This window comes from Rhincodon typus, chromosome 31 (assembly GCF_021869965.1).
Source record: "Rhincodon typus isolate 14 chromosome 31, sRhiTyp1.1, whole genome shotgun sequence".
NCBI lineage: Eukaryota > Metazoa > Chordata > Chondrichthyes > Orectolobiformes > Rhincodontidae > Rhincodon > Rhincodon typus.
Window position 1 is genome coordinate 3447201 of NC_063362.1, and position 13436 is coordinate 3460636.

General features: G+C 40.3%; 1 protein-coding gene across 1 annotated transcript in view; it reads left to right on the top strand.

The window, feature by feature from the left end:
• Nucleotides 1-13436, top strand: part of mib2 (MIB E3 ubiquitin protein ligase 2) — a 78905-nt gene that overhangs the window by 25797 nt on the left and 39672 nt on the right. Inside the window, exons 6-9 of the mRNA XM_048614859.1 lie at nucleotides 3232-3336; nucleotides 4087-4252; nucleotides 7191-7324; nucleotides 9740-9888. Of these exons, the coding sequence (XP_048470816.1) occupies nucleotides 3232-3336; nucleotides 4087-4252; nucleotides 7191-7324; nucleotides 9740-9888 (554 nt within the window). The remainder of the gene's footprint in view (nucleotides 1-3231; nucleotides 3337-4086; nucleotides 4253-7190; nucleotides 7325-9739; nucleotides 9889-13436) is intronic.

Below are 13436 nucleotides of genomic sequence, written 5' to 3' on the forward strand. Positions count from 1 at the left end.
TCAGCTTTCCTGCTCCTCTGATGCTGCTTGGCCTGCTGTGTTCATCCAGCTCTACACCTTGTTATCTCAGATTCTCCAGCATCTGCAGTTCCTACTATCTCCAGGGCAGATTATTACCGGAATAGCTGTAAATTGGGAGAGGGGAGTGTGCAGCGGAACCTGTGTGTCCTTGTGCACCAGTCACTGAAGGTGAGCAGCAGGCGGTAAAGGAGGCAAATTGTACGTTGGCCTTCATTGTGAGAGGTTTCGAGTGCAGGAGCAGGGATGTGTTGTTGCAGTTGTACAGGACTTTGGTGAGATCACACCTAGAATATTGCATGCAGTTTTGGTGCGCATTTTCTGAGGAAGGATGCTGATGCTCTTGCTCTTGAGGGAGTGCAGCAAAGATTTACCAGGCTGATTCCGGGGATGGTGGGTCTGACGTATGAGGAGACATTGACTAGGGTAGGATTGTTATCGCTTGAGTTCAGACAAATGAGGGGCCATCTCATAGAAACTTATAAAATTCTAATGGGACTGGACAGGGTAGATGCAGGGAGGATGTTCCTGATGGTGGGTGTGTCCAGAACCAGGGATCATAGTCTGAGGATTCTGGGTAGACCATTTAGGACGGAGATGAGGAGACATTTCTTCACCCGAAGAGTGGTGAGCCTGTGGAATTCATTACCACAGGAAGTAGTTGATGCCAAAACATTGAATGTATTCAAGAGGCAACTAGATATAGCATTTAGGGTGAATGGGATCAAAATTGACATCAGACTTGACAGAAGAGCGTCTTTACCTAATGGCCCCTTTAACTGTCACTAAAGCGAAGGACTGTTCTTCATATAACTCTTTGCAACGTTCCCTCATTTCTGCTCAGTTTGGACAGTGTGTGCGAATACTGATAAGCATTTTTATGTATTGCAATTACCTACTCATGAAGCCATGCCTAACAGATGAAAATGAATTGAACCACTTATCTTCTTGTAACAGTGCTGTGTACTTTTGACTCTTCAAACTGGTGATTACTCATTTAATGACTGAAACAGTTCTCTCTTATAGGACAATAGTTGAACAATTCCTTTATTGAGACCCCACCTGTTTATCCATTCTTGGCAGACAATGGTGGTATAGCAGCTCCTGTGCCAATAATATGTCATTGCTTCTAATCAAATCATTATGCTAAATTTTATTCCATAACTGTGGAGATTTCAACATACCTGGCTCACTGGAATGATAAATTGCTACAAGGTATTGCAGCAAATTTCCATATTCCTTTCTAGGTCATGGTGTTCTAAATTCCACTTAATCTTCAGCCTCTGGAAATTCAAGTCACATGACTTAAGATCCAGTTGTGATTTTCTGGTAATTGAAGTTACTTTGACAAAGGAAGTGGGTTTTTCTTCACCAATTAGGCCAACACTGTATGGGCAGCTGATGTAATGTTATATTAACATTTTTGTATATTTGAATATTTAATGTGATTCAAAATATAATTTCTGTGGCTCAACTTAAAAGTTGGTGCAGAGACCATAGTTTTTGTAACACTGTTCATGAGCAGCTTTAACAATGTGGCCAGGATTCTTCTGAAGCAGTTTAGAATTGCTGGACAGGATTACACAGTCAGCGACATAAATAGCACTCCAACCTCGTTCTTGTTTGAGAGTATTTTATAAGCTGTTTATACTAAACTTCACTCTCAATTAACTATTGACAAAGTTCAGCACCCTCCACTTGAGAGAGAATTTTTTTTTAAATGTAGAGGAATAAGACTCCACACTTGATAGAGTTAATTTTCAAAGTCAGTGACAAGCACGAATGTTCACCATGATGTTCAAGTGTACTTGCACTGGGATGGATGAGTATTAATTGTTTCTGATGAGGTTAGCTGTATAGTACAGTGATGTTGTGACATGCCATGCCTTTCCTTACTGAATGTCTTAATGACGTACTGTCAGCATGCAACTTGTGCAGCATGCAACTTGTGCAGGAGGGCATCTCGGATAGCAACTTTCTCATTTTCATATTTAGTGGTGACTGTGTGTGACCTTGTGTGAAGTTAGTGTAATTTACAGATTGTAACAGTCAGTGCTCTAAGCCTTTTGCTTTTGTTACAAAATCTGCCCAGCATTATTGCAACACTTTTTGATATATAAAATAACTGCTGTGATATATAATGACTCGAGTTTGACTTGTAATCATTCATTTCTGTTTGATTCATGTCATAATCTTGATTTGTCTACCTTGGAAGAAACTTGTAAAACAATACAGATTCATAATTGGACGATTGGTTCTTTACCACTTGCTTTGAAGACTCTTTTAGAATGGTCTCATAATAGAGGGGGGGAAATTCTGCTTTTCTGCGTGTGCTTTTCTGGGCTCAGTTGTGAAGATGATGCAAAAACAATGCAAGGGTGATCCCCAGAATTAAGAAGTTATAACTTCCATAAAACACTGAACAAGCTAGGGCTCTTCTTTCTCTCAAAGAAAGAAGACTGAGAGGACTCAGGGTGGAAGACTTTAACATTAAGAAGAGTTCCGATAGAATCAATTTTTAGATGTTTCACTTTTGGGGAATTCAAAGAGAAGGATTGTTACTGCAAGATAGTCACTTATAAACCTAATGAGGAATTTAGAAGAAAATTCTACATTCAAGAGAGTGCTGAGTATGTGGAACTTGCTATCACATGGAATGGTGGAGTTGAATAGCATAAATGCTTTAAAGGTAGTTAAAATGAGGTAAGTACACAAGGAAGCCAGGCATAGGATATGTTGGTTAGCTGGAATAAAGTAAGGTGGGAGGAGGTTTGTGTGGAGCAGAAACACTGATCTGCACTAGTTATGTCCAATACCCTGTTTCTGTTTTGGAGGTGTGACCTGGCATATTAGGTTCAGTTTGCTCCCGATGAGTTTAATGAAACACACCTTCAGTGTACTGTCACTTTCTAATTCCTTACCATGGATTAATTATTGTCAGCCATGCAACCACAAAACAGAGAGATATACTTTGTCATGAACAATCTCAGGAGTTACTTAAACTGGAATTAAATATTCCTGAAGCAGCTTGTTCCAAATCAGCAATGTACAAAATGTTGGTCTGTGCCTGGTTAAGTTGTAAACAGTTTAATGGAGGTTATTGTATCTGTTTCACTTCAGAGATATGAACCTGCACTGTGAACTCGTATTGAAGCCCTAGATAAAATGTCATCTTATTCTTGGGAATTCAGTCCAGCTGTGATTCATTCTTAGGTTGACACATTCACAGTCGGTGATATTGTTCGCGTGATGGATGATTTAGAAACTGTAAAGAGGCTTCAAAGCGGTCATGGAGAATGGACAGACAGCATGACTCCAGTAAGTGCCTTTTTATTTCTGTGAAATATTTGGTAGGAAATATGATCTGACTTTTGGAAATTCCTTGATAGTGCTAACTGAATAATCTACATCATTAGATCTGTAACCTACTTAGCATTGATTATAAGGACATTGCAAACTTTACTGAGTCCAAATGTCTGTGCAGGCATTTTTGTACAACTTCACTCATTTGAATAGCTGATGCTGATAAGCTGTTTGCCACTGTCATGACCTCCTGTCTGCCCCTCCCCGTTGCCGCCACTGCCATCACTTATCATCAGGAGATGTTGAGTCCTTGCCAGAATGATTCTGTGGTACCTGACGCTCTCTAGTTCTTAGTCTAAGTGCCCAGTCTTCACATGGTAGCCAAGAAAGTGAGTTTTAGAAGACTACTAACCCTGAGTGGAGCTACAGCTTAACTTAGTACTGTCCTCATCCAGTTGGACTATCAGAGGTGACCATGTTGTGATCTGTTTAGCCTATTTTTGTTGTTACTTATTTATTCCCCGTGACCTAGTAGTGTGCACGCCATTGCTGCACCTGTCGGTACTTTGGTAGAACTAATTAACTCGGCTTTGAGCTGGCATGGTCAAATTATACTTTAATCATTTGAGTTTTGAAGAAAAGTTTCAGATGTTGCTGAGTAAGAAGTTTCTGTCTTGCTAACCTCATGTAAAATAATGCAGATTTGAACAGTATTATAATCTGGAATCCTTGCACTAGGTATTATTTCTGTTGTATATCCTGCAGGCACTGGGACAGGTTGGGAAGGTATTAAAAGTATATGGCGATGGAGATTTACGCGTGGGAGTTGGGGGCCAAACCTGGACCTTTAATCCTGCGTGTGTAACTGCAGCACAACCAGGAGAAGTAGATGCCAACCTCATGACAACAGACAACACAAATGATTCAGCAAGTAAGAGGTTCAAAAGAGTAGTTTCTTGATTGAAGTTATTGCTTTAGCTGGTACCTTTTATGAGTGAATGTAATCATTCTAGCATTAAAAATGCTTTGTAGCTTTTAAAGTAACAGTAAATGTCTGAAACTAGGCTTATGAAACTATTGGAAAATACAAAGAACCACATACCATTTCTAATTTTCAGTTTTAAAAAAAACTGTAATTCTGTAAATGAGTTTTATTGTTTGTAAAGGGTAACATGGAGAAGAAAACCCACATCACCCAGTGATAAACTGATGGGATCAATTTAACCACCAATTTATACCTTGCCTGATTTCATTGTCCGTTGATTTTACTGGAGAGTAAAATTGAGAAGACAGTAGGGTGATAGTTAATTTGAACCTGATCATTTTCCACTTGGCATATTATTTGTCTATAGAGTCATACAGCATGGAAACAGGCCCTTCAGTCCAACTAGTCCACATTAATCATGTTCCCAAACTAAACTAGTCCCACCTGCCTGCACTTGGTCCAGATCCCTCCAAACCTTTCCTATTCTTATACTTATCTAAATGCCTTTTAAACCTTGTAACGAGCCACATCCACCACTTTCTCTAGCAGTTCATTCCATATATGAACCACACACTCCGTTTTTAAAAAAAGTTGCCCCTCATGTCCTTTTTAAACTTCTTCATCTCACCTTAAAAATGTGTCCCTTAGTTTTGAACTCCCGCACCCTAGGAAAGACCCTTGTCATTCACCTCATGATTTTATATGCTCCTCATGATTTTATAAACTTCTATAAGGTCACCCCTCCACCTCCTATGCTCCAGTGGAAAAAGTCCCAGCCTTGCCAGTTTATTTCTTTATTTCAGATTGGGTAGGCATTTGAGGGAAGTAAATTTACAGTGCTACAAAGATAGAATGCAGCAATAGGCCTGATTGGATTGTTTAATAGGCCAAATAACCACCTCTGCAGTAAGAGAATCTGTAATGCACTAGAACAAAAGTTATGGAATTCCAATCTCGCATTTCTTCTTCATTTTGTCCTTGGCTCCCACACAAATATTTGACAAACCCACGTTTCAATCTGGTGCTAGAAACACGTTTTCAGTGTCTTCCTAATTCACTTCCTCATTCATTATCATGAATTAATTATAATTGTTAGCCATGTAACCACAAAACACTGAGGTCTTTTTTCTTCTGGTTGCTTATTGTGCAAATATGTTGAAACGATCCACATTAAAATCAGGCCTTTTTTTAATAAACCAGCAAATCTGACATGGGATAACAAGGTGTAGAGCTGGATGAACACAGCAGGCCAGGTGGCATCAGAGGTGCAGGAAAGTTGACATTTCGGGTCTGGACCCTTGGCATTGTTTATAGTGATTTGGAGGATGTTGCTGTTTTATAATAAAAGGATGTTAATGATGAAGAGCATCGAAAGAGTAGTGCTCTGCAAGTTTGTGATTTCAAATAAACATATTGTACTATAACCTGGCGTCGTGTGACTTCTGACCTGGTCTACCCAGTCCAACGCTGGCACCTCCACATAATGAGGAAGGTGTGATTGGGAGATGTTAAGATAAGTTCTTGAGCTGACTATTCTTCTCCCCTCCAGTTCTGATTAGCTTTGTTTGATTTCTTAACTTTCTCTCTCAGCTTTTAGATCATTCCTTAATTCCTACGGGTCAGTCCAGGACCAAAACAATGATGATTTTCTCATGCTTCATGACTTAGTATCTGCTTTCAGTAGCCTCAGTCCTTCAGTCTTCTGCATGGTAAATCAAAAAATAATTTTGACTTACTCGCAACGCTTTTGTCCTCTCCAACCTAAATGCATCTCAATCATAAAACATTCATTTGCATATTAAGTGAAATAAAACATTTATCAGCATCAGACTGAAGCCTGAGTTTATCAAATATTTGTGTGGGAGCCAAGGACAAAATGAAGAAGAAATGCAAGATTGGAAGTCCACAATTTTTGTTCCAGTGCATTTACACATTCTCTTACTGCCCAGAAGGAGACTGTTTGGCCCATCAAACAATCCAGTCAGGCCCATGCCTACATTCTATTTCTGTAGCACTATAAATTCATTTCCTTCACATGCTTACCCAATTACCTTCTAAAATCATTGGTCATCATCACTTCAACCACCATCAAAGGCAGTGACTTCCAAGTAATTATTACACTTAGGAAAAACTTCAAATCTGTTTCTCCTAGTCCCTTGCCATCAGTTAATGGATCAACCTTTTTTTGATAGGTTTAGGTAAAGTAGACAATCTTGTATACCTCCAGGGAGAACAATCCCAGTTTCTGCAACCTAATCTTGTAGTAGAAATCCATTATCCCTGGGGTTAGTATGCTGTTTCTCATGGGCATTTTGATGCTGATGCCTGCTAACAGAATTGGCAAAAGTGTTCTATTGTCCAACCCTGAAGAATTTCACCTTGAAACAAAATTTGTGCTTTTATTTTCTTGAAAGAAACGCATGCTCCTGACGGGCCCAAGATGGTGAGATTCCAAGGTCTGTTCTGCAGCAGGTGATGTTAGATACTGGAAATAACCTTAGAGAGAAGTGAAATAATCAGAGTTTCCTTCTTAACCCCAACTTGAAGCGTGCAACTCACGGATATTCCACGAGGAATCATTTGACTTCACTGTAATATCCTCATCTAGTCTTTGGTTGAAAGCTACGTTAGTAAATATTAGAAAATGCCCATCAATCTCTGCCTGTGCCGTTTCTCAGTGGCGAGGAGGAAAAAATAGGAAGGCATGAAGACAAAATGTATCTGCGTTTTACTTTTTTTTTTAAAAGCCGAGTTTTAAAATCTTGCGTCTTATTCTTGACCGATTAGTTGTGGCAAATATTGTTGCGAACTGTGTACAACTACTTTGGTTCAAGTAAGTTTAACCACAGGCAATAAGAATTATCTTTCTGTTCATGTACTGTAGGTTCAGTTATCTCTGTCCTAGAAAAATTGCTGTCACAGTCGACAGATCAGAACAATCCTGGACGGATAGTGATTGAAGCTGCTCATGGCAACGCTGCAAAGGTCCGAGATTTGGTTCAGAAATATCCAGAAAAGGCAAGTGAACCTGCTACTTGAAAATGCTTCTAAATTCATAGCACAGCTTTATTTTGTAGTAAACCATATTTTTGTGTGTCTGTGGAGAGTTGTGTGAGAAATTACTCACAGGACATTACAGGGCCATTGGTATAGTAACAGTTTAACCCCAAAGTTTCCTGACTGACAAAAGGTTTTTTTTTCCCCAAAGTTTTTGATCTGGAATTGTAGACTTAAAGGAAACTACAAAATATATGGAGTAATAAAATGAGTACAAGTGCTGATGTGATTTTTTTTTTCCACAAATCTGAGAGGCTAACTTTCTTGATTCTAACATCCAGCATAATTCTAACCAAACTCTCCTGATTTGAAAGTTTCACAAATTAAACCCTTCTGCCAAGGTAAATGGTCCCTAAACATTTCTAGGAAACAAAACTAAACTGGCTTCTAAACCCAACACTGATATCTTCTGAACTGAACTGAAAAACTTGTTTCTGAACTGGCCATGGGAAATAGTGGATGTACTGATAGTCGATTCTGGATTCTGTAGTCCTGGCAGATTAGAGGTTGGCAACTGGACCCACACTGTTTAAAATGGAGGGAGGGAGAAAACTGGGAATTACAGAGAGTTTAGCTTAACATCATAAATATGGAAAATAATCGAGTCAGTTATAAAGGGTGTGGTAGCAAGACACCAGTGGACGTGACATATTTGCATTTTCAGAAAGCCATTGGCAGAGTGCCGCACGAGAGGCTATTATTAAAAATCAAAACACATGGGATTGGTGTTAATATTGTGGCACAGATTGGGAATTGGTGAGCAGACAGAAAAAAGAAAGTGAGAGTAAATGGGTCTTTTCGGAGTTCAAGGCAGTGACAAGTGAGATACCACAGGGATCAGTACTTGAACCTTGACTACCTGGCTTAGAGGTAGGGACACTGCCACTGCACCACAAGAGCCCGAATCAGTCCACATTAGCACCTGTTTACCAATTAACCTTAACTAATTGATATTGCTATCTGATCACTTGTTTACTAAAGTAATTTGACATTAACAGATGAACTGTCTGATTTGATACATTGCAATGCACATCCTACTTAAATGTGGCATAGTTTTGATCTTGAGTGGCTGCACAGAATGGGACTGGTGGTAGTGTTGTTAGATCCTTTAGGGGAGGAAATGGCCTAGTGGTATTATTGCTGGATTGTTAATCCAGAGACCCAGATAACATTCTGGAGACCCAGGTTCGAATCCCACTATGGCATTTGGTGGAATTTGAATTCAGTAAAATATCTGGAATTAAGAATCTAATGACGTCTGTGAATCCAATGTTGATTGTCGGAAAAAACCCATCTGGTTCACTAAAGTCCTTTAGGGAAGGAAACTGCCATTCGGCCTATGTGTGACTCCAGACCCACTGCAATGTGGTTAGCTCTGAACTGCCCTCTGGGAAAATTAGGGATGGGCAATAAATGCTGCCTAGCCAGCAATGCCCTCATCCCATGAACGAATAAAGGAAAAAAAAATTGCAGAATTTATTCATTGTAGATCGTAGCTTAATTTGTCGACCATAATTTTAATGAAGGCCTCTAGCATATCAAAGACAATAGGAATATCAGATATTTAGTTGCTGGTATTTTCACATTCCCTGAAGATGCTCATGCACAATAAAAGAAATTAAACAAATACTGCAGTTGAATGCAATAGCAAATAGAAGATTTAGGTGTATCAATGCAGTAAACCGATTCCTATATTAGATTGTGCAGCATGGTACACTAAAGTTTAAAACCACTTTAAACACAACAATGATGCCGAAAGAGCCTAAAATTGATTGGCGTTCCTTTCTCTTCTTTTTTATAAACAATCTTCTAACTCACCCACCTACATTTCTTGAAAGTCATAGGAATTTTGTGACCCACCTGTCACTGATGTGAAAAGTCAGATTTTAATCTTGGGGCTCCTGGCTGAGAGTGTCATCGAGATCTACAGTACAGAAAAAGGCCCTTGGGTCTACACTGATAAAAAAAAAATCAACCGACTATTCTAAAACCGTTTTCCAGCATTTGCCGCACAGTCTTGTATGCCTTGGCATCGCAAGTGCCCATCTAAATACTTAAATGTTATGAGGGCTTGTGCCTCAGCCATCCCTATGGGCAATGAGTTCCAGATTCCCAACACCCTCTGCATGAAATGATATTTCCTTTCGTCTCCTCTAAACCTCCTGCCAATTCCTTTATATCTATGCCCCCGGTCATTGATCCCTCTGTCAAAAGGAAAAGTTCCTTGCTATGCCCACTCTATCTATGCCCCTCATAATTTTAATCATAATTTATGTATCTTTTATTCAAGAGAGTGAAAATTATCCCTGATGCTGCAGAAAAAGATGCTTATGAAACATTCACTAGCAAGTCATTCAAATATTCTCTGTCGTGCAGGTTGATATTAAGAATCAAGGCAAGACAGCACTGCAGGTGGCTGCTCATCAGGGACACCTCGAGGTGGTGAAAATTCTTCTGCAGGCAAATGCTAAGCTCGAGATTCATGATGAGGATGGCGACACAGCGCTACATTATGCATCGTTTGGGTATGAAAGCTGGTCTCTTCATGAATGTCTTAATGAATGTGTAACCAAGCTGGGATCTCATTTTGTTAAAATTATTTTGGAGTCCCTATGCCTTCTTTATTAGTCCTGACTCAGGAAAAAATGCCAAATATAAGCTGCCAATAGGTTTTTCACTGTGATGAATTGACCAGCCTACCAACGCTTCAGCTGTGCCACCTAGGAAGGTAACCCAAATATCACTCTGTGGACAGTGAGCATTCTGTACTCCCACACTCTAATTACCGTGTGATGTGACATTAGCTACCTTGCCCTGATGTCTCATGCTGCTAACTCATTTTCGAACTTCTATGAAACAATAAGCATAATGCTATAGTTGCCTAACACTTGCTCGTTGAGAGTACTTTATGTTTTGAAGATGTTCTAATTATACGTTTGAAACTTGAGGATTTAACAAACATAATGCCATTGAAATGAGCAGCAAAATCAATTTTAAAATACCTATCAGTAATTCCCAAGGTCACATTATCATCTTCCAGAATTATTGTTCTTATAATTTTTGAAAACATCTTTTGTTTGTTTCTAGGATGTGGGTATCCCTGACTGAGCCAGCATTCATTGCCCAAACCTAATTGCTATTCAAAAGCTGGTGGTGAGCTGGCTCTTGAACCACACAGTTCATTGGAGTATGTGTGCCCACATAGTTGAGGATCTTGATCCCCAGTGACACTAATGTAATGGCTGACATAGTTGCAAGCCAGGATGGTACTAGGCTTGGAGGGCGACTTGCCAGTGATGGTGTTCCTGTGTATCTACTGTCTTTGTCCTTTTCCTAGATGGGAGAGGTCACAGGTTTGGAAGATGCTGTCTTTAGTGCTACAGGGGGGTGCTGCCGTACATCAAGTCGAAAGTTACAAACTTCTGCCACTGTGCGTCAGTGTTGTAGGATGTTGAATGTCAAATGTTGAAACATAGAAAAATGGTGTAGGAGTAGACCATTTGGCCCTTTGAAGGTGATGTGTGGGGTGCCGTTTAAGCTTGCTGCTTTGTCCTGGATAGTGTATAGTTTCTTGAGTGTTGTTGGAGCTACGCTCATTCAGGCAGGTGGAGAGGAATGATATTAGGTTGAACGGTGAACAAGGATAGCTTAGTATCAGTAGTAGATAAAATGCTCAAGTCTAATATAAAAGATACAATGACGTAACTCTCAGAAAATGTCAACAGGATTCAACAAAATCAACATGGATTTTTAAAGAGAAATCATGTTTGACAACCTACTGGTGTTTTTTGAGAGTATAACTACTAGAATAGATATGGGGAAACCAGTGGTTGTGATATATTTGGATTTTTATAAAGCTTTCAATAAAGTCCAACATTAAAAGTTAGTGATGGTATTGATGGTAATATACTGATAGGAATTGAGAATTAGTTAGCAGACAGGAAACTGAAGGAATAAATGGATCTTTTTTGGAAAGGCAATGATGTGTGGGGTACCATAGGAATCAATACCTGAGCCCCAACTATTGAAAATATATCTCAGTGATATGGGTGAGGGAATTAAATATAATATTTCCAAGTTTGCTGATAAAATAAAACTGGAGAGAATTGTGTGTGGTGGGGTGTAAGTAAAAAAGCTTCGGGACAATGTAGATCAGTTGGGTGATGGATGTAGTACAACGTGTATAGGAAAATCAGAATGGCAAACTATTATTTAAATGGTGAAGATGGGGAAAGATTAATGTACAAAGGGACCTGGGTGTCCTTGTACTCCAGTCAGGAAGCAAGCATGCAGGTGCAGTAGGAAGTCACATGGTATGTTGGCCTTTATTTCAAGAGGATTTAGATACAGGAGCAATGTTGGAAGTGCAAGCTGGGAGAACAACACCTCATTTTTCACTTGGGGACCCTGCAGCCCTCCGGACTCTAGCAAGTTCAATAATTCTAGGGCCTGAACTTTCCCATGTCCTAGGCCTCTACCCCACACATCGGACCTTGTTATCACACAGCCTGCTATTACACACCACCTTTGTTAGCCCCCAGCAGTCCCCATTAACAACTGTTCACCCTCCTAGCCAGATCGTTATCAACTCCTTTGTCTGTCTAACTGCTGTTCTCTCTCTTTGGGCTCTACCCCCACCTATCGTTTACTCCTTAACCCCTCCCCCACCCTATCTTCTGCATACAAACCAACATTTTCCGAGCTACTATCAGTTCTGAGGAAGGGTCACTGGACCCGAAACTGACTTTTCCCTCACAGAAGCTGCCAGACTTGCTGTGCTTTTCCAGCAAGTTCTGCTTTTGTTTCTGATTTACTTAACCACAGTTCTTTTGGTTTTTATTGGAGCAATGATGTCTTGCTGCTGTACCAGGTATTGGTGAGACCACACCTGGAGTGTTGTCTGCAGTTTTGGTCTCCTTACCCAACAGAATACGGAGTACAGTGTAGGATCATTAGACAGATTTCCTGGGATGGCAGAGCTTATTATATGAGGAGAGATTGGGTCAATATGTCCCATGTTCGCTGGAGGTTAGAAGATCTACAAGGGATCTCATTGAAATGTAGAAACCCTGACAGGTCTGTACAGAATGGAGACAGGGTTGATGCTTCCCCTGGCTGGAGAGCTCTGGAACAAGGGTTCATAATCTGAGTGATAGCCATGATAACGTCATTAAGTTTACAGGAAATATGGTTAGAGTTTTTCTTATTTGGAATAGCCATTACCTGACACGTGTGGCACAAATGTTATTTGCCATTTATCAGCTCATGCTAAGTTGTTGGCCAGGTCTTGCTGCATTTGGACGTGAACTGCTTAAGTATCTGAGGAGCTGCAAGTTATGCTGAACCTTGTACAATCATCAGCAAAAAAATCCCACTTCTGACTTTATGATGGAGGGAAGGTCATTAATGAAGCAGCTGAAGATGGTTAGGCCAAGGACACGACCCTGAGGGACTCCTGCAGCAAAGTCCTGGAGCTTTTAGATAACTGCTGTCCAACAGGCACAATAGTCTTCCGTTGTACAAGATGTGACTGCAACCAGTGGAGAGATTTCCTTCACAGTTCCCATTGACTCCAGTTTTGCTAGGGCTCCTTGATGCCATACCTGGTCAAATGCAGTCATTCTTACCTCAGTTCTAGAGTTCAGCCCTTTTTTCAAAGTTGTACCATTTTTTTTCCAAGACCATATTGAGGTCAGGAGCTGAGTGACCCTGGAGAACCCAAACTGCACCTTAGTAAGCAAGCTATTGCTGAGCAAGTGCCACCGTTAGCAATATCAAGAACCCCTTTGCTCATTATCAAGAGTTACTGCCCTGTCAGTCTATTGGCCAGGTTGGATTTGTCCTGCTTTTCGTGACAGGACATACCTGGGCAATCTTCCACATTATCAGGTACATACCAGTGTTGTGACTGGAATGGAACAACTTGGCTGGGCATGGTGCATCTAGTTCTGGTGCACAAGGTTTCTGCTTTCAGGGCCCTTACCCTTTGCAGTATCCAGTGCCTTCACCTGTTTCCTTATCTCACATGGAGTGAATCAAATTGGCTGAAGTCTGCCATTTGTGATGCTGGAGA